General features: G+C 44.4%; 1 protein-coding gene across 5 annotated transcripts in view; it reads left to right on the top strand.

Moving 5' to 3' along the window:
- PLEKHG1 (pleckstrin homology and RhoGEF domain containing G1) overlaps positions 1-19,373 on the top strand; it is a 229,699-nt gene that overhangs the window by 149,783 nt on the left and 60,543 nt on the right. For all 5 annotated transcript variants that reach the window (XM_066372995.1, XM_066372992.1, XM_066372993.1 and 2 more), the window contains one exon: positions 18,163-18,263. In XM_066372995.1, the coding sequence (XP_066229092.1) occupies positions 18,163-18,263 (101 nt within the window). The remainder of the gene's footprint in view (positions 1-18,162; positions 18,264-19,373) is intronic.

The following is a 19,373-nucleotide window of genomic DNA, read 5'->3' as shown; positions in this document are numbered from 1 at the left end:
ATCATACAGCATTTGCCTTTTGTGTCTGGCTTCTTTCATTCAACATAATGTCTCCAAGTTTTACCTATGCAATAGCTCTGTCAGAATTTTCTTCCTTTTTAAGGTTGAGTAATATTCCATTAAATGGATATATCACATTTTGCTTATTCATTCCTCCTTTGATGGGCACTTAACATTGTTTCCAAGTGCACAGAATTTTTGATTAAGTAGAATCACACCAAATTTTAGAACTGGAAAAATACTTTGGTGAGGCCTTAGTAACTCTAGGTTCTGCAAAGGTGAAGTGTGTTGGTTCAGTTCTCTAGGAACAGAAAGTATCAGCAATGTATCTGGTAGGCTAGCAGTAAATATTTGCTGAATGAATTATCTCCTTGATGAGATAATGAGAGAATGGCTCTTCAGAGAACCAAATGATTTCTCCAACTGGTTACAAATCCTTGTCCGTCACTTTCTACCTTTGAGCTTAAACCATTACTTAACTTCTATAATCAGTGGTTTCCTCACCTTAAAAAGAAAGAGATATTGCAACCCTCAGGGGATTAGTGAGGACTGAATGGAGCAATGCCCGGGAAGTGCTTACTTAGCACAGACCCAGGAGAGTGGAAGCACTTAAACAGAAGATTGCTGGTAAAGCCATAGACCCTGCAGCTGAGCATTGGAAATGCTAGGACTATATCCTCATCCTGCCCCCATCCATTTCACTCAGAAACAACTGGAAAAAACAGGAAGCACTTATCAAGTGTTCCTTATATACCAATTAAGGAGTGTCTTCATGTCTTCATACATTCTTTTTTCTTTTTTTATTATGTGAGAGGCAGGGAGGAGAGAGACAGATTTGCATGTGCTCTAACCAAAATCCACCCAGCAAGCACCCTACCAGGGGATGCTCTGCCCATCTGGGGCCACCACTCCATTGCTAAACAACCAAGCTATTTTAGCGCCCGAGGAGAGGCCATAGAGCCATCCTCAGCGCCCAGAGCCAACTTGCTTGAACCATCTGAGCCATGGTTGTGGGAGAGGAAGAGAGAGAGAGAGAGAGAGAGAGAGAGAGAGAGAGAGAGAGAGAGAGAGAGAAAGGAAAGGGGTAAAGAGGCAGATGGTTGTTTCTTCTGTGTGCCCTGACTGGGAATCGAACCCAAGACTTCCACATGCAAGGCTAACACTCTACCACTGAGCCAACCAGCCAGGACCCTCATACATTCTTGTTAATGAAACTTTCTGGAAAGCTCTTACTTTTACTGCCCAGTTTCCTACATCTCAGCCATTCACAAGGATAAAATTGACCTGAACATTAGTGAAGAGAATGTCACTTCTACATCTAACCTCCACATAGTTTAGACAAAACCAGAGTGGTGACACGCATGGGAAGTGGGAACCATCGGGGATACCACCTTGGAACTTCTTGGGACAAGTCTAAAGCAACCTGTGAAACTGCTATTTTTCCCTCCAGCACAGAGATAGGTAGCCTTTGAGGGTAAGAAATTGTCTCCTACAAGACCAGAGAGTCTGTCTGGGCTCATCTGCTGTGATAATTAACAGACCACTGGTGACGCTGGGATCCTTTTATTTTTCCAATTCCTGTTCTGAAGTTAGAGCTGGCTCTGAAGTTCCAGGTTCCATTGAAAAGAAATAAGAGGGTTACCGATAATATGTGTGAATGTACTAACAGTCCAAAGTATCTAGAATGTTCAAAAACTACTTTTGGTGGGCAAATCCACTCAAAGAAAAACCCCTACTTGCAAAAAAGAAAAGAAAAGTAAAACACCAGAAAGCTCGATCCCTTGTGAGGCACACACAATTAACTGGCCATCAGCTAGATTCATACCACAGATCGTAAGCCTTCATAAACAGGTTCAAAGGGGCTGTTACTTGAGCCATGAATACTTATCACCTACGAAATCTGGCTTAGGAGGAGCAGCTAAACATTCAGGGCTGTTTCTAAAGCTGAGGCTGCACTTGAATATCACCTGGGAGCTTTCATAACTCCCGCCACCTAAGCTGCACTCTGGGCTAAATAAAATTTGAGTTTCGGGGTGTGGCACCGCATCAGTTTTTCCTAAAGCTCTCCAGATTCCAGTGAGCAATCACGGTTGAGGTCCACAGTCCCGAAGGGGTTCCCTCCCCTCTTTGTTACAATGGAAACATCAGGCATTTAAAGGCAGCACAGATTCCCTCCCCATCTCCCATGGAGACAAATGATGAAAACAAAATGATGAAAGGCTAAAAATCTGCAAGAACAGAATCCAGACCCTGACTCTGCCCTTTCTCTGTGGGATCTCGGACAAGTTACTAGATTTCTCTAAATTCTGTTTTGTTTTGTTTTCACCTGTAAAAGGGAATAACAGGATTGTTGTGAAAATTAAATAAGACTATCCATGCCAAATGTTTAACAAAGTGCTAGGCATACAGTAAACACTCAAATGAGAGCTATTATTATTATTATTATTCTTAATGTAATTGGTATTATATGTACAAGGCCAATAATTTCTGGCAGGTTTTAAAGTATCATAATATTGCTGTACTTTCTAATCTATGTTAAAGTATTAGTTCCGAAAGTTATTTTAACTTGGCGATTTCAAAAGGCTGTATCTGGTGGTTTTTAGCTTTCATGTCCTACCTATGTGTTATTGTGATTTATTTCTGATACCATTAAGGGTTGCAATGGTGGGATGAATTCTTTTCAGAATTTTGATTTGATCCGAAATCAACGTGAGACTGATTTAAGGAACAGGGCACTGGCCTGGGCTCGGGTGCCATGCTCATGGTCAGTTTGTACCCATGGACAAACGACCAGGCTGACCTCAGCTTCATCCTCTGTAAATGAGTCTAAGTCAAAGGCCACACTCTAAGGATGGTTGGCGACTGCATCTCCACCAGCCTCAGCTCTCAAGAATGGAAGCAGGAAATAAGGAGGTCCTTTCAGCAGCCAAAATAGATATTTCAAAGCCAAACAGTAAATCCTTGTCTTTACCCAAGGAGAGGCCCCCAGCTCCCACGAAGGGCCTATTTACCCTGCATGTTGAAAATGAGCTTAATTATTTGGTTTCCTAGCCCACAGCAAAGGGAGGGGGTTGGAAGGGGTGGGTGAGACAAGCACTAAGGAGCAGAAGAAAGAACCCCCTATTAGATTAAGTAGCGTAAGGCCATTTAGAATGGGCGCAGACTCACCTTGATCCCTCCGGTGAATTTTACTCATAATTATGGCCCAGAGTATAACTGGAGTCCCTACCAATGAGGCTGAATAGCAAGAGAATTTTATGTTTGGTGTAGCACCTAAAATGTATTGTCTGATGCCTGGCCTTCATGAACAAAGTGATTCTTTAATATTAATAATTGACTTTTTGAATACTTTTCACTGATGAAAACATATATAAGGTAAAATTCACCATTATTTAACCAATTTTTAATTTTTTTTTCCCTGAAGTGAGAAGCAGAGAGGCAGAGAGACAGACTTCTATATGTGCCCAATAGGGATCCACCTGGCAAGCCCACCAGGGGGTGATGCTCTGCCCCATCTGGGGTGTTGCTCCGTTGCAACCAGAGCCATTCTAGCGCCTGAGGCGGAGGCCATGGAGCCATCCTCAGCGCCAACTTTGCTCCAATGGAGCCTTGGCTGTGGGAGGGGAAGAGAGAGACAGAGAGGAAGGAGAGGGTGAAGGGTGGAGAAGCAGATAGGTGCTTCTCCTGTGTGCCCTGGCCAGGAATTGAACCCAGGACTTTCACATGCCCGGCCAACACTCTACCACTGAGCCAACCGGCCAGGGCTTTGACCATTTTTGAGTGTACAATTCATCAGTATTGAATACATTCACATTGTTGTGCAACTATCACCACTGTCCATTTCTAGAACTTTTTTATTATTCCAAATAGAAACTCTATACCCATTAAACAGTAAACCCCCATTCTCCCCTTCTGTACCTTCTATCTACACAGTTGCTGGAATCATCCAATATTTGGCCTTCCTTATCTGGCTAATTTCACTTAAAAGAAGTCTTCCCAGGTTTATCCATGTTGGTGAACGTGTTAGAATTTCATTGATTGTCATTAATGTTTAATACTTAGAGGAAGGTCTTGTACAATGGCTGGTCCCTTCACAAAAGAGATGACACTTGATGAAAAGTGAGACCCATCCTCACTCTGTAAGGGAAGAAACTATGAAAATAATAAAGGCACGATGAGAATCCACCAGCGTCTCTCCAGCCCAAAGCCAAGTGGAATGCTTGTTCTAAATGTGAGCATTCTTTGTTTGGTTAAACGAATATAAAATAATATAAAATAATTCATCATGATTCTTGGGCTTGAATCATCGGCACCTCCTCCCCTCAAAAGTAGGGCATATGGAGAGAGGCTGCAGCTTATGTCTGTGGGTTCAAATGGCAAAATCACACTAAAACTACTTTTTAGTTTTCTCCACAGGCTGCCTAAAGGACATTGTGTGTGTGTGTGTGAGAGAGAGAGAGAGAGAGAGAGAGAGAGAGTTGGGGGAGGTGGCATGAGCCATTCTTTTAAACTACACTTGAAAATATTTTCTTCTGAAATAAGCTTTCTTCTTTTTCCCCCCTCTTTGGAGCAACAAGAAATGTTACAAGTGTTCTGCGGCTGTAGAGTGGGGCTTAGAATTGTGCTGTTAACCTTTCAGGACCTGGAAGTGGGAGATAGGGCCGGAGGGCACGGCGCTGGCCGCAGAGCAGAGCAGCTACTATAAATGCGGAGTTGCTGCAAAGACCCGGCCTTTGTCCTGCCCGCTCTCCACGAGGCAGGGGATAAATCACTCAACCCCAGGGTCTGTGGATAGCCTCCTAAGTGGTGTTCCAAATGCAAATGCCCCTAGAGAAAGGGGTGAGAGTTAATCTACTTTTGATTAGGGAAGCGTTTCTCCTCTTGTAAAAAGGGGGAGTTGGGTGGGCGGGAGGAGAGTTAAAAGAGGAACGCTGGAGTTGAAAAGAACCCGTCCCTGAGACAAAGGTGGGGGAGGGGGAGCCGAAGAGGAATGCTGGGTTGGATTACAGTTCAATACAACTTTGGCCACTTAGCTTGAGAGATCAGCCCGGGACTGAGTTAACCCTCGCCTTCCCGGGCTCCGCTTTGCCCTGTTAGAGGATTGACCTAGTGTTCCGGAACCTTCCACCATTGCTCATGCTGCAGATGGTCAGTGCTGAGAGAGCTAAGCATAAGCCCTGCCAAGGGTCCCTTGCAGGCTTGTAGCAGAGAAGGAAGCACTTGGAGATTTCTAGGCCGGATGATCACCGAGCTTCCTTTTTTTGTGGAATTATACGTAGAAATGCAGCAAGGAGCACCTGACCCAGACAGGGGAGGGAGGGATTGGAGACAGATTCCCGGGGAATCTTGAAGGAGGAGTTAGCGGATTATGACAGTGGGAGAGATGATCTTGGCAGTAAGAACAGAAGACAAAGAAGCATGTGAGAACTGGGGTCAAGGGACAGGCCTGAAAGTACAAGCAAAGAGCGCCTCTGTGCTGGGGAGGTCGGGGTGGGGGTGGGGCGAGAATGGGAGGGGGGAAGAAAGTAGTAAAAAGAAGACCCCAGAATGGAAGACAGGGATGCAAGCCTTGAAGCCCCCTACCCCCCCAGGGTTGCCGGCTGTGACAAGTCATGGCATATGACGCAGGAAGAATATGTCCAATCTGAGTTTTAGAAAGATCATACCGGATTCGCCCTGAAAAGTTGGAGCGGATAGGACCCACAATAGGGGGATTCGTTAGAATATCCTCACAGTGGTCCCAGTGGGAGATTGACAAAACTGAGGCAGCAGCGATGAGAGAGAGGAAGGGGCAGTGTCAAAAGAGAGCGAGGCGGAAGAGGCAGGATTTACTGTGTGCTGCGTAGCAGGGGTGCGGCCCAGGTCACAGGCATCCTGGTGCATGTCTCCCCTAGCGACCTTCAGACCCTGTCCTGACAATGATGGTTAATAACAAGTTGCTCACGCTGGTTAGCCTTCCCGTGGCAGAGCAAAGTGGTGGGAGAGCTCCCTACTATGATTCGTCAGTGTGCAGATAGGGTTTTTTCACTTTTGAACTAAAAGGTTCCAGTCTGGCTATTTTCCTGCACTGCCAAGGAGGAACCTGGACAAGGAGCAGACACACAGTAGGCACCACTACCAGCCAGTGCGAGGGGGGCACCCCGTGCAGGGCTCCTTGAGTGGACCTTGTCATCTGACTCTGTGAATGAAGGTGAGACGTGGGTAACTCTACTTTCCCTGCTTCACAGCAGACACAGAGGAGCGTCGGCAACTTCAGTACCCTGCCCAAGGTCCTGCTCTTGCGCCCATCCCTACCACCACCTCCCTGAGCCTGGGGCTGAGGCCTCCCGAGGAGCCCAGTGTCTGTCCCCGGTACCACACTCCGTCCTCAGGGACATCTGCTGTCCTGGGAGAGGAGTTCACCCCACAAGGAAACAGCATCTATGTCAGGAACAAGCATGGACTGTACTTCTACTCCAATAGTGAAATTGCTGCTGTACAAATTCATCCTATACAACCTCTTGAAAAAATCACTTATGGAAACATCTTACGATCTTTCTCTCTGTTCTAAGTAACAAGATGACCATGGCCATTGTGCTTTAGATTTCAGAGAAGAGAAAAAAATAACGTTCATCAAATCACACATCTCACTCTAAGGGCACAAATTGCGACCAGGCCTCCAAATGACAGAGGAAATCACATTTACCCTATTCCCGAGGCTTGGTACTCTTAGACAGAAGGACAAGTTTTTTTTGGGGGGGGGCATCCTGTCCTGCTGACCCACCTCACTTTACCCTCTGAACAGTGCCTCTCCCTGCTGCCCCCCCCAGACCACCACGCCAAGCCCATGGCTGATTCTGTGTTGATACATAACTTCTGGTTGAGATCTTACTGTGATGAGATCAACAACGGTATAGCCAGAGTAGCAATAAAATATGCCCTTGGGGCTACTCATTGTTTTCAGTACAATGAACGGAACAGCTTAGCCTATGCATTTCCATATTTAGCTCTGGATTACCTAATGCCGCCAGACTGTAATCACATTCATCCGCATTGAAAAACTGCCCATCGAGAGACCGTCCTTGTTTAGATTCTTTATATTAATATCTACAGCCTCACGGCATTGCAATTTTCAAGTAGAATAGCTTGACCTTGAGGGTTATTATCCATCCCTGTGAGTCAGTAGATAGTCAGCTAATGGCTTCCAGCTTCTTCCTCTCCCTCATTAATATTGTCCAGGTAGCCCCTGCCTTTTTGGCCTGGTTGAAACTTTTATTTTGTAACAGGGTCAGAGTTTCAAGTAAATTAGCACACATACCATTAGGCTTTTGTCTCTAAGACCTTGTTTCCTATCTGTCTAGGCCTAGGGGATGCTAGTTGAGCACCTGTTGTATACAGACCAGTTGCTACAAGAATTACCTATATTACAGTTTCTGTCTCAGGCGAAGATGGTAGATGTTCCAGCTCATTTAGATAAGTCATATATATATATATATACTGCTCACAAAAATTAGGGAATATTTTATCACTTCATATTAATTTTGAAATCTCCCCTAATTTTTGTGAGCGGTATAGTTCATGACTGTCCAATGCATGGCTAGGTTAAGGATACAGTAACTGGTGGTGTGTACGTGGGAACCTCTGTTTTAATGGGCCATTCTTAGGTGTGCTTATTTCAAAATCGCTGGTGACCAAGAATGAGGAGAGGAGTCCTCAGGGGAAGTGTGGGTGAGGACTGGGCCTGTGAACAGGAAGCATTTTTGCTGCAGAAATCAATGGCCATGTTTCGATGTTGAGTGAAGGCTTTTAGGCCACCAGGGTACCTAAGTGATGTGTGGAGTTCTGCAGAGACATCGGAGCCCCAGTGGTAAGACCCAGGCTGACTGCCGTCAGCAGAGTGTGCCCGGAGTTACGCCAGCAGGCTGGCTCCCTGTGTGGCAGTGGGCACCGTGACTCACCCAGGGGCCTCAGCAGGGCCTGCTACCTACCCTTTCAGTGGTCAGCCTCTCCCTCTGATGAAAGCCAGGCGTGGGAGCTGCTATCTCGCCTCGTTTCTGACCTATCATCACTTCAGACTGATTCCTCATACTGTAGCTTTTCAGACATTCTGCTTCCCAGGCTCTTCATCATGTAAAAAGTTCTTATGTATGTAAGACTATCAAGGTGCAGGGAGAGCTGGAAGAATCCGTTTGCAATGGTTCCAAGTACTACCTGGTTTTGTAAAGGGCGGCAGCCTATGAGAGACATGGAGAGAGTCATGCAAGTACAGAGCGGTGGCCGAGCCACCTGGGTGCTGGCGTAGAAGCAAGACGATTGGAGAGGCAAGACGATTGGAGAAGCAGAGAACCACGCATGCGTGGGAAGGAAGACAGAGTACTGGGGAACAGGACGGGAAGGCGTGAGCCGGTTGAAAGCACAGTGGCGGGTGGTTGAATGCTGGTGTGTGTTGGTGGACGGATAAGTGGGCCTGGGGTGTGGTTGATGAAAACAGGAAGGAGCAGGTTCTGCATGTAAATTGACATATGCAGTCTGTGAAGATCCTGACACGTGGGAGGTGTCTCGTCAGGGAGCGCCGCCATCTTTGGTGGGCTCCTACCCTATACCTAATAACAGCCACAGTTAGTCCCCAGGCGGGGTCAACAGCAAACCTCTCCTGCTGTTGAAAGATGCTGTATTAGGTCTAAAAGGTTGGAAGCAGTAGTGCAGGGGTTCAGAGCCCAGGCCGCAGTCAGCATCTGGATGACTTTGGAGTTGTGGGGGGCAATGGAACCTTTCTAAGCTTCCGAAAACTAGGATTTATAATGGGCCCTCCCTCCTGGGATTGCTGTCAAAGATTAATGAGATAATGCATTAAAGCAGGGAGCTCAGGACCAAGCAATAAACATAATCATCACAACGATAATACTAATAGTGGTGGTGGCAGTAAATAGTGAAGAGGAGGTGAACTTCAGGTGCTCTAACGCTATACATTTACTTCACTGAGCTTTTATTTTCTTTCCCACAGACAAAACTCTTTGGACTTTACTTAATTTTCCTTAATTACCACGTTTGAAATTACACCTGCAGGAGTGTGATGATAATTGAGATGAATCAGTGTCTTACTTTCAGGTGCTCAGAGCTTTGCCAGGACGCCCCGTCCCTCCCCACCTGTCGGGCTTCACCGTTTCCCCCTTGGGGATTAGAGCCACGTCTCGTGGTATCTGTCTGCTTCCTTCCCCGTGTGGAACGTGGAGAGGAAGAAGGCAGAGAAAAAGTCGTGCTGAGTACAGTTACCCCAGAGAGGAGGACAACCTAGAACAGAGCAGGTGAAAAGTGAGGCATCCGGAAGGCTCATTCTCAAGGGAGTGGTTGATCAAGTTCCTGCACTTCCCCATCTTCTCGGGACCCACAGGGAGCCTCGAGCTAGGCTTTGCTCCGGAAGGTTCTGACAAACTCTCTGGTTGTCCATTTTGAAGATTTGAGCATATTTTATATATTTCTGTGTATTCAATAGCACAGAGATTATCCCCCCAATTTTTTTTTGTGGGGGGAAGGGGCCTGGTAGCTAGAAATGATGACAGGATTAAAAATGCAAAAACAGGCCCTGGCCGGTTGACTCGGTGGTAGAGCGTCGGCCTGGCGTGCGGAAGTCTCGGGTTCGATTCCCGGCCAGGGCACACAGGAGAGGCACCCATCTGCTTCTCCACCCCTCCCCCTCTCCTTCCTCTCTGTCTCTCTCTTCCCCTCCCACAGCTGAGGCTCCATTGGAGCAAAAGATGGCCTGGGCGCTGGCGAAGGCTCCTTGGCCTCTGCCCCAGGCGCTGGAGTGGCTCTGGTCGCGACAGAGCGACGCCCCGGATGGGCAGAGCATTGCCCCTGGTGGGCGTGCCGGGTGGATCCTGGTCGGGCACATGCGGGAGTCTGTCTGACTGCCTCCCCGTTTCCAGCTTCAGAAAAATACAAAAAAAAAAAAAGAAAGAAAAAAGAACAAAAGCAGTGGTGGGTTTCAAATAGGAATGGAAAGGTATTTCAGTATGCAGCAGGAGCCTGACCAGGTGGTGACGCAGTGGATAGAGTATTGGACTGGGATGCAGAGGACCCAGGTTCGAAACCCCGAGGTCGCTAGCTTGAGTACGGGCTGATCTGGTTTGAGCAAGGCTTACCAGCTTGAGCCCAAGGGGTCACTAGGTCTGTTGTAGCCCCCCCCCCCCCCCAGGTCAAGGCAAATATGAGAAAGCAATCAATGAGAAAGCAATCAATGAACAACTAAGGTGCCGCAATGAAGAATTGATGCTTCTCATCTTTCTCCCTTCTTGTCTGTCTGTCCCTCTTTCTGTCTCACTGTCTCCGTCACAAAAAAGAAATATATGTGTGTGTGTGTGTGTGTGTGTGTGTGTGCATGTGCAGCAAGACCTCTTCCTGGGCATGTGTGACCACCTCTCATATTTTAAGAAGAGCTCTTATATATGAGAATATTGTCCATGTAATTTGATAGTTCTAAGCATGATTTTTAAAATAAATGTTTAACAAAGCAATAAAAAAATAAGTTTTTCTGCTGTGTTATTACAGAAAGGACTGTTGTCAGAAATTTTCTCATTGTTATAATGAAGGGCAATATAGGATTATTTTTAGTCTTATATTTGTACAAAGCCTTTTGTTATTGTAACATTTTTAGATTCATTCCATTTGCACACATCAAACTGTTCCTCCTGATAACAATATGAAGTAAATAAAGACAGCTAGTTTCTGTGATGGTTCGTAATGGTCAGAAGTGTAAGGAAAAATGGGCACCCAGCTGTGAACTGTAATACATGAATGCTAATCCTGTTTCTCAATGTCTTGCTTATATTCTTTGATTGCTGTAGACTGCCAGTTTACAACTATTTTCTGCATGAAGTCTTTGGGAGAAACCAAGTATTCCCAGTTGTCTTCATGCAAAGATTATTACTGCTCTTCCTATTCAACATTGCTGGTTTGCAACAGAACTCCAGTTCCCTCTCTGCCTCCCGAGTTTCTCTTTCTAGAAGAGCTGCCCACCCTCCCCCTCTACAGTCTAGCTGTCAGTCCTCCCTGGGAGGTTCCTCCTAAACCTCTTCCTCCAGTGGGAAGATGGGGACAAAGGGAGACTGACCAGGCACATGTATCATTTGTCACAGCTTGAGGAGAAGGCCATGCCTGACATTATTTTTTTTACTGATGTCTTATGTATTGGAAGAGTTACAGAAGGTAAAGGAGGCTGGAAGCTCCCAGTTTTTTATTCTTTTACTCCAGTATCTCAGAGCCATCAACGCTGACTTCCTCGTATCGCCGATTCAGATCAGCTTCTATGCCATCAGTTAGGAAAGCTGAAAGGGAACTGATATATCAGCAACAGGAGCTGCTTTTAACTCTAATCTAGACCTCTTTCTCTCTCTCAAATGTATGCATGTGCCTTTCTCTTTCTCTGAATTTTCCTCTTCCCTTCTCTTTTTTCTTCTCTTTCACTCTCTCTCTCTCCCCTTTCTTGACCCCCCCCCTTTTTCTTCCTCCATATCTTCCCTTCTCCTCCCCACCCCATTTGTTCTCTCCCTCCTCTCCCTGTCTCTTCCTGCCCCGCCTCTCTCCCCACCCCCAACAATACTGCCAGGGAGATTTTGTCCTGTTGACAATGTATTGTATTTCCAGGACAGTTCTTTGTGCTATGGGGACTACATTATATTAACTTAGCAGAAAACATTGTTCCCACAATCAGAGCTTTTGTTTCCAGCCAGAGGATGTGGCCAGAGACCCCCAGTTTTCACCCATTTCTTTGGCTCTACTTCCCTCCCCACGTCTCCATGGATGTGGGGAGAGAAAGAAGAGAGATTGACTTGAAGATCAGACTCCTGATAACCTTATCTGCGGACTACAGCAGGAAATTTTACTATAAACCTTGTTTAGTGGTTTATTTGGAAGAAAGATAATGGGACTATATCAAACTAAAAAGCTTTTGCACAGCTAAAGACAATAAGAACAGAATAAAAAGACAAACTACACAACGGGAGAATATATTTGACAATACATCTGATAAGGGGTTAATAACCAAAATTTATAAAGAACTTGTAAATCTCAACACCAGGAAGACAAACAATCCAATCAAAAAATGGGCAAAAGAAATGAATAGACATTTCTCCAAAGAGGACATACAAATGGCCAATAGGCATATGAAAAAATGCTCAACATCACTAATCATTAAAGGAATGCAAATTAAAACCACAATGAGATATCACCTCACACCAGTCAGAATGGCGCTGATCAACAAAACAACACAGAATAAGTGCTGGCGAGGATGTGGAGAAAAGGGAACCCTCCTGCACTGCTGGTGGGAATGCAGACTGGTGCAGCCACTGTGGAAAACAGTATGGAGATTCCTCAAAAAATTAAAAATCGAACTACCTTTTGACCCAGCTATCCCACTTTTAGTAATATACCCTAAAAACACCATAGAACTGTTCCAAAAAGGGAAATGCACCCCCATGTTTATGGCAGCATTGTTCACAATAGCGAAGATCTGGAAATAGCCCAAGTGTCTGTCAGTGGACGAGTGGATCAAAAAGCTTTGGTACATATAATATATACTATGGAATACTACTCAGCCATAAGAAATGATGACATCGGATCATTTACAATAACATGGATGGACCTTGATAACATTATACTGAGTGAAATAAGTAAATCAGAAAAAACTAAGAACTATATGAATCCATACATAGATGGGACATAAAAATGAGACTCAGAGACATGGACAAGAATGTGATGGTAATGGGAGGGGGCGGGGAGGGAGGGGGTGAGGAAGGAGAGAAAGGGGATGGGGGAAGGGGAGGGGCACAAAGAAAACCAGATAGAAGGTGACAGAAGACAATTTGACTTTGGGTGAGGGGTATGCAACATAATTAAATGTCAAAATAATCTAGAGATGTTTTCTCTGAGCATATGTACCTGATTTATCAATGTCACTGCAGTAAAATTAATAATAAAAAATGTATTCAATACTCTCACAGCACTGCAAATAATTCTAACACTTACATTGTTATGCTGTGACTTCTTTCTCCCTTACTCTCTTGTGAGCACCTGGAAGAGCTGGGATCCCATCTTACTCATTGCTGAATGCCCCCCTCACACAGTGACTAGCACATGGGATATGCCCCCCAAAATCTTTATTAAGTATCGATACATTATATACAATGCAGCCATTATAAAAAATGAGAAAGAACTGTATTTACATTTTAGAAATATGTGTATTTACATCCATTGAATGGAAAAATCAAACTTGTGAATCAAATCTAGAATCTCATTCTTGAAATATAATAAATATGCCCAAGAATATAGCCCAGAATCATGCATACTACATCATTTACTAGAGTTACCTCTGGAGAATGACATTCAGGGAGAAAAAGAGGTCGAGAAAAAAAAACAAAGTTGACTTGGCCAAGCCCTGCCCCAGCTGAATAGACAGTGCTCCCTGCCCGGACTTCTCAGGAGAGGGGCCCCTCTTTCTGTCCTTCACCACTGCTCTCTTCCCCTTGCCTCAGCTCGGACAGTCTTCTTCTGTCTTCTTCAGTGCTCATCATGGCTGGTTATTCCTCTCTTGTCATGCCAGTTCATTCATGGATGGATGCATGGATTCATGGATGGATAGATGGACTCAGGGGTGGATGGATGGATGGATGCATGGATTCATGGATGGATAGATGGACTCAGGGATGGATGGATGGATGGATTCATGGATGAGTGGATGGATGATCGATTGATCCTCCCTGGTCCTACAGCTCTCCCCGTTACTGCCCCTCCACTGTCTTTCCTTTATAGCCCAACATCTCAACGTTTATACTCCCCTGTTCCCCACTTTCAAATGAATCTGCACCTCTCTCTAGTCAATTTATCATTAGATTGGACAAGTCTCAGTCTGTCAAAGTGCTATAGAAGTTTCTATCTGCGCCTGACCTGTGGTGGCGCAGTGGATAAAGCGTCAACCTGGAAATGCTGAGGTCGCCGGTTTGAAACCCTGGGCTTGCCTGGTCAAGGCACATATGGGAGTTGATGCTTCCAGCTCCTCCCCCTTCTCTCTCTCTGTCTCTCCTCTCTCTCCCTTTCTGTTTCTCTCTCTCCCTCTCTCCTCTCTAAAATGAATAAATAAAATTTTAAAAAATTAAAAAAAAAGAAGTTTCTACCTGCTTACTCTCAATTTCTGCACTTACATTATTGCAGATCAGTGACCAACAGTTTGCAAACCAGCTCCTGCTCATTTCCCACACCTCCAATAGCGCCATATCGAATATATTCAATAATAAACATTACAAGAAGTAATCAGGAGGTGCACAATGGATAGAATGTCGGCCTGGATCGCAGAGGAAACCCCAAGTTTGAAACCCCAAGGTCACCGGCTTGAGAGCAGGCTCATCCAGCTTGAACAGGGGGTCACTGGCTTGAGCGTGGGATCATTAACATGACCCATAGTCATGGGCTTGAGCGCAAAGGTTCACTTGAGTCCAACCAAGGTCGCTGGCTTAAGCAACGGTTCACTGGCTCAGCTGGAGCCCCCTGGTTAAGGCACATATGAGAAAGCAATCAATATACAACTAAGATGCCACAATGAAGAACTGATGCTTTTCATCTCTATCCCTTCTTGTCTGTCTGTCTCTCTCCTAAAAGAAAGAAAGAAAGAGAGAAAGAAAGAAAGAAGAAAAATTAATGAGAAGAGGATATTTATGTACAAATATTACAATGGTGGAGATCTTAAGGGCATATATTGATAGGAAAATATATGCTTTAGGCAAAATTTAAAGCTATATAACAATATTATTCAAATGGTGAAAAGTTCTTTTGAGGTGTATCTATATACCTCCCAAAGTAAATCCTTGATCCATTTGGAGAATAATTGTTTTCATTGCAGAAGTTGTAAATTGATCCTTCACTGTTAACAGTGTTAACAGTACTGTAGCAGGAGGCACTAACATTAAGCCAATAAAATTAATAAGCAGCGTGGCAGGCTCTAATAATTTCATTGGTGTCTTTGCTCTGTCATTTGAGCCCAGAACGAGCTGTTATTATCACTGAGCTTCAAACCTCTCATTTTGGCCTCCGATGATTACAGCTGTTAATGCAGTGCATGCTACAGTAGTTTTCAGTAACTGGTTTAGGGTTCAAGTATCATATTTAAAGAACTTAATGATGATCATTGGGGAGAACAAGTTGTGGCCATATGACTTTGATCTGTTTTCTAGAGTGGCCTACCAAAAATTTGGACTCCAAACGATCTATTTTCTCAACCATTTCAGAAAATAAGCAGCTTTTACAATCTAGTTGCTCTACCACAGGCCCTGGGGTTTTGAACCGCTCTCAGTTGGCAATGGGCCCCCCAGGGTTCTTTGTCTCCCACCGCAGATGAAACTCTTCAAGCCCCTTAACTCCATCTCTCCCCCACATGAAGAATTGAGTTTCAGGTTTCTGCAAATGAGCGAGCTTCGCACTTGGAAGTGAGAAAAAGGACTGTTCATTTTCTCATTAAATGTCATTGTGGCCAGCCAGGTGGACTTGGTGTGCACATGTCACCTCTGTCCCTCCCTTCATCCTGCTATTGGTATGGACCAAGCCCATCCATAGCCTTCTGACTTACTTTCCCACTTCGTATTCATTCATATCCTGCTATTCTACCTTCTTAATTTTGTATACAATTTGTTCTTTTAAAATGTTGATCAAAGTATTAAGCAACTATCAAATATAGCCATTCCGTGCAAGTTAGCCCAACCTTTGGGACCATGTATAATTTTATGAAAATATTAGTGAATATGTGTATTTTTTTTTGAGGGAATGTAGTCTAGGGTTCACATGTTCATAATGCTGTGACATCAACTCTAACCTCTCTCAGTATTTCTTGTTTGATCACCAACTCTGTATCCTGTGCAGATACGTAAGCCTCTTAGAATTGTTCCATTCATAAAAGTAAGGAGACTAGCTAGGTCTTTGCCATTGTGGTTTTTAAATGACAACTACACTTAAGTCTTGTGAATCTAATTTCTTACTGAGATGACCACTTTCTTAGAAGAACAGATGTTACCACAAAGCTTGTTTCAAAAATATATATATGAACATTGGTTCATGTATCACAGTGATCTTAATATTAAAAAAAAAAAAACTGGAATGGAAAGTTACTTGATGCCATCTGTGAAATATGCTACCGAGAAAGTTAAGAAACCCTGCCTGTTTTTTCATCTGTGGGATGTAAAGCACACAAAAGAATGGATGTGGGTTATTAAAAAAGAAAGAATTATCTGATGGTTCTGAAATTTCAGTTTCGCCTTTTGCAACTTGCATCTAAATCCAACTGTGTTTGCGACTAGACTTTGGAATGAGGGTGACGTGCTGGGATTTTGAGGGTCCGCTTGACTCTTTTTTTTTTTTTTTCCCTGAAGCTGGAAACGGGGAGAGACAGTCAGACAGACTCCTGCATGCGCCTGACTGGGATCCACCCGACACGCCCACCAGGGGCGAAGCTCTGCCCACCAGGGGGCGATGCTCTGCCCCTCCGGGGCGTCGCTCTGCCTCGACCAGAGCCACTCCAGCGCCTGGGACAGAGGCCAAGGAGCCATCCCCAGCGCCCGGGCCATCTTTGCTCCAATGGAGCCTTGGCTGCGGGAGGGGAAGAGAGAGACAGAGAGGAAGGAGGGGGTGGTGGAGAAGCAAATGGGCGCCTCTCCTATGTGCCCTGGCCGGGAATCGAACCCGGGTCCCCCACACGCCAGGGCCCCGCTTGACTCTTCACAGAGTGACTTCCTCTCAGAGCCACCGAAGCCCCGTGACGGACGTTGGGTAGAGGGCCACAGCCCAGGGCAGAGGATTATATTTATTTTTTATTTTACGTTATTTCAGCTGTTTCCACTCTTTTTCTTTATTGTCTTCTTGCCTCCTGCAGAGCTCTTTCTCCAGGCCTTGCCACAGGAAGGGGAACGCTCGGTTATGAACTCGTTAGCACACTGGTGGGCAGAAAGGCCTTTCCCTCTCTCAGCAGTTCAAATAGCTTCTAAGCCTCGTGCGTTTAATAACCCACTGTGGGTCCGAGCCCCAGTTAGCTCTGTTTGAAGCTGTTTCTATGCTAAAACAAAAAATAAATCATTTCAAAGTTTTCCATGGGTCATTAACATAGCCTATTATATAGCGTGAGTTGTGTGTCTTTTTTTTTTTAAAAAAGGGGTTTGGTTTTTTTTTTTTTTATAATTTGGTATTTGGGGAAGAATCTATTTCTATCCCTTAACAGTTGAGTTCTTTCTAACTTACAGGTTATGTTTAAATCAATTCTTACTTTTTTTTTCAGTTTTATTAAGATATAATTGACATACAATAATACTGTATTAGTTTAAGGTGTACAACATATATAGTGTGTTAATTAAACACAGTAAGTTCAGTTCACTTCCATCACCTTATGTAGTTACAAATCATTTTTCTTGTGATGAGAAATTTTAAGAGCTGTATTTATGGTTTTTCACTGTATGAATTTTAGAATATCTTTTACCATATCATGATGTCATATCATATCATTCAAGGAAACAACAGGCCATGTTTTTATGTCAAACTTTGATATTATTGGTAAATGTGGTCATTATATTATCTATCTAGGGAAATTAATACATTTTAATGGGTAGATAATTAATATATACAACACTCTCTTTGCTCAAAATCCCAATTCTATAAATATGTTGAGCATTATCATCATTAATCATAGAGGAACTGAATTCTCATAGTAGAGTTAATGAGCACATTAGTGCAATAATTTCTTGAAACTGCTATGAAAGGTACATCTTACAAACGTGCCCAGGGGAAGGGCAGCAGCATTTAAGACAGGGGTCCCCAAACTACGGCCCGCGGGCCACATGCAGCCCCCTGAGGCCATTTATCTGGCCCCCACCGCACTTCTGGAAGGAGCACCTCTTTCATTGGTGGTCAGTGGAGGAGCGTAGTTCCCATTGAAACACTGGTCAGTTTGTTGATTTAAATTTACTTACTTGTATTTCTTCCCGTTTTGTTTTTTTACTTTAAAATAAGATATGTGCAGTGTGCATAGGGATTTATTCATAGTTTTTTTTTGTAGTCTGGCCCTCCAACGAACGGTCTGAGGGACGGTGAACTGGCCCCCTGTGTAAAAAGTTTGGGGACCCCTGATTTAAGACATCCTTCTCGTTGATTTCGCAGGACTACCTTGACTGCATCAGGGACCAGACGAAACTTCCTCTGGGGACGGAAGAAAGATCAGCCCTTTTTGGAAACATACAGGATATCTACCACTTCAATAGGTAAGCGACTGCTCAAAACATTGTTCTCATAGTGGGACATTATGAGGTTCTCTCAAATGAATGCAACCTAAGAAAACTTGACCTGGAATCCCTGATTTGACTTCATAAAGTTTTGTGGGCTCTCGTGCCGTGAAGCCTTCCTGTTTGTATACAAGGCTCACATTTATTCAATATCCTGTCCCGCTCCATCCACCTGGTCCAGAGGAGAGACCTGTTTGCCCCGACAGAGCAGTGACATCTTTCTTCCATGACACACAATGAATGGGGCAGCCAGAAATACCTGCTAGCTTAGTCCGAAGCATCCCCACCTCCACTGCACTTTCTGAAAATTCTCTTCTGCCCAGGGAGCCGGCAGGATACGGTAAACACACAATACTTCGTTATGTGTATATTAATGCATATTAGTTAAGAATTAAGACTAAAAGCAATTAATTCAAGCAGGGATTAAGTAAGTACAATGTAGCAGGCACTGGGCTTGGACAATTTCTATAGTAAACAAGACAGACAAGGAGCTGAAGGGACTGGACAAGTGAGCCAGTTATCATAACGTCGTGTGATACTCCTTGGAAGACCAGGACGGAGGCAGGTTAAGAGCACAGACTCTGGTTTTCAGAGCATCTGGGTTTGCGTGGCCTTTGATGGAATAGAATAAATGACTCCCGAGGAAATAATAACTCCTTAGTTCGAGTCTTTGCTCAGTTTTTACTGTCTCAATGCACTTAACCTGGCGCACACACACACCTTAGCTGCTTTGATCTTTCCTTTTTTTCCTGGAATTTGCAAGTTTTCTAACATAGGATGTACTTGATTTTTCGGATAGGTCTCTCATTTCTTTGTTCCCCACCCCCATTCACAAAACACTCCGGAGGACAGGAATCTGCTTTTTACTGTTCAAGTGCATAAAACAGCACCTGGCCCATAGGGGGCGTCAGAGCTCTCATGGAAGGAAAGAATGAATAGAAACATTAAGAATGTCCGCCTCGTATGGTTATTGTGATGCTTCATTCAGTGAGCTCATTCACCTGAAGTGCCAGAGGAAACACCAGAATATTAACCAGCGATGACCTTGATTTTGTTATAGTAAAATCTCATTATAAAGTTCTACTGTGT

This window comes from Saccopteryx leptura, chromosome 3, assembly GCF_036850995.1.
Source record: "Saccopteryx leptura isolate mSacLep1 chromosome 3, mSacLep1_pri_phased_curated, whole genome shotgun sequence".
NCBI classification, from domain to species: Eukaryota; Metazoa; Chordata; class Mammalia; order Chiroptera; family Emballonuridae; genus Saccopteryx; species Saccopteryx leptura.
Note: the sequence above shows the minus strand (reverse complement) of the source record. Positions and strands in the feature narration are given on the sequence as shown.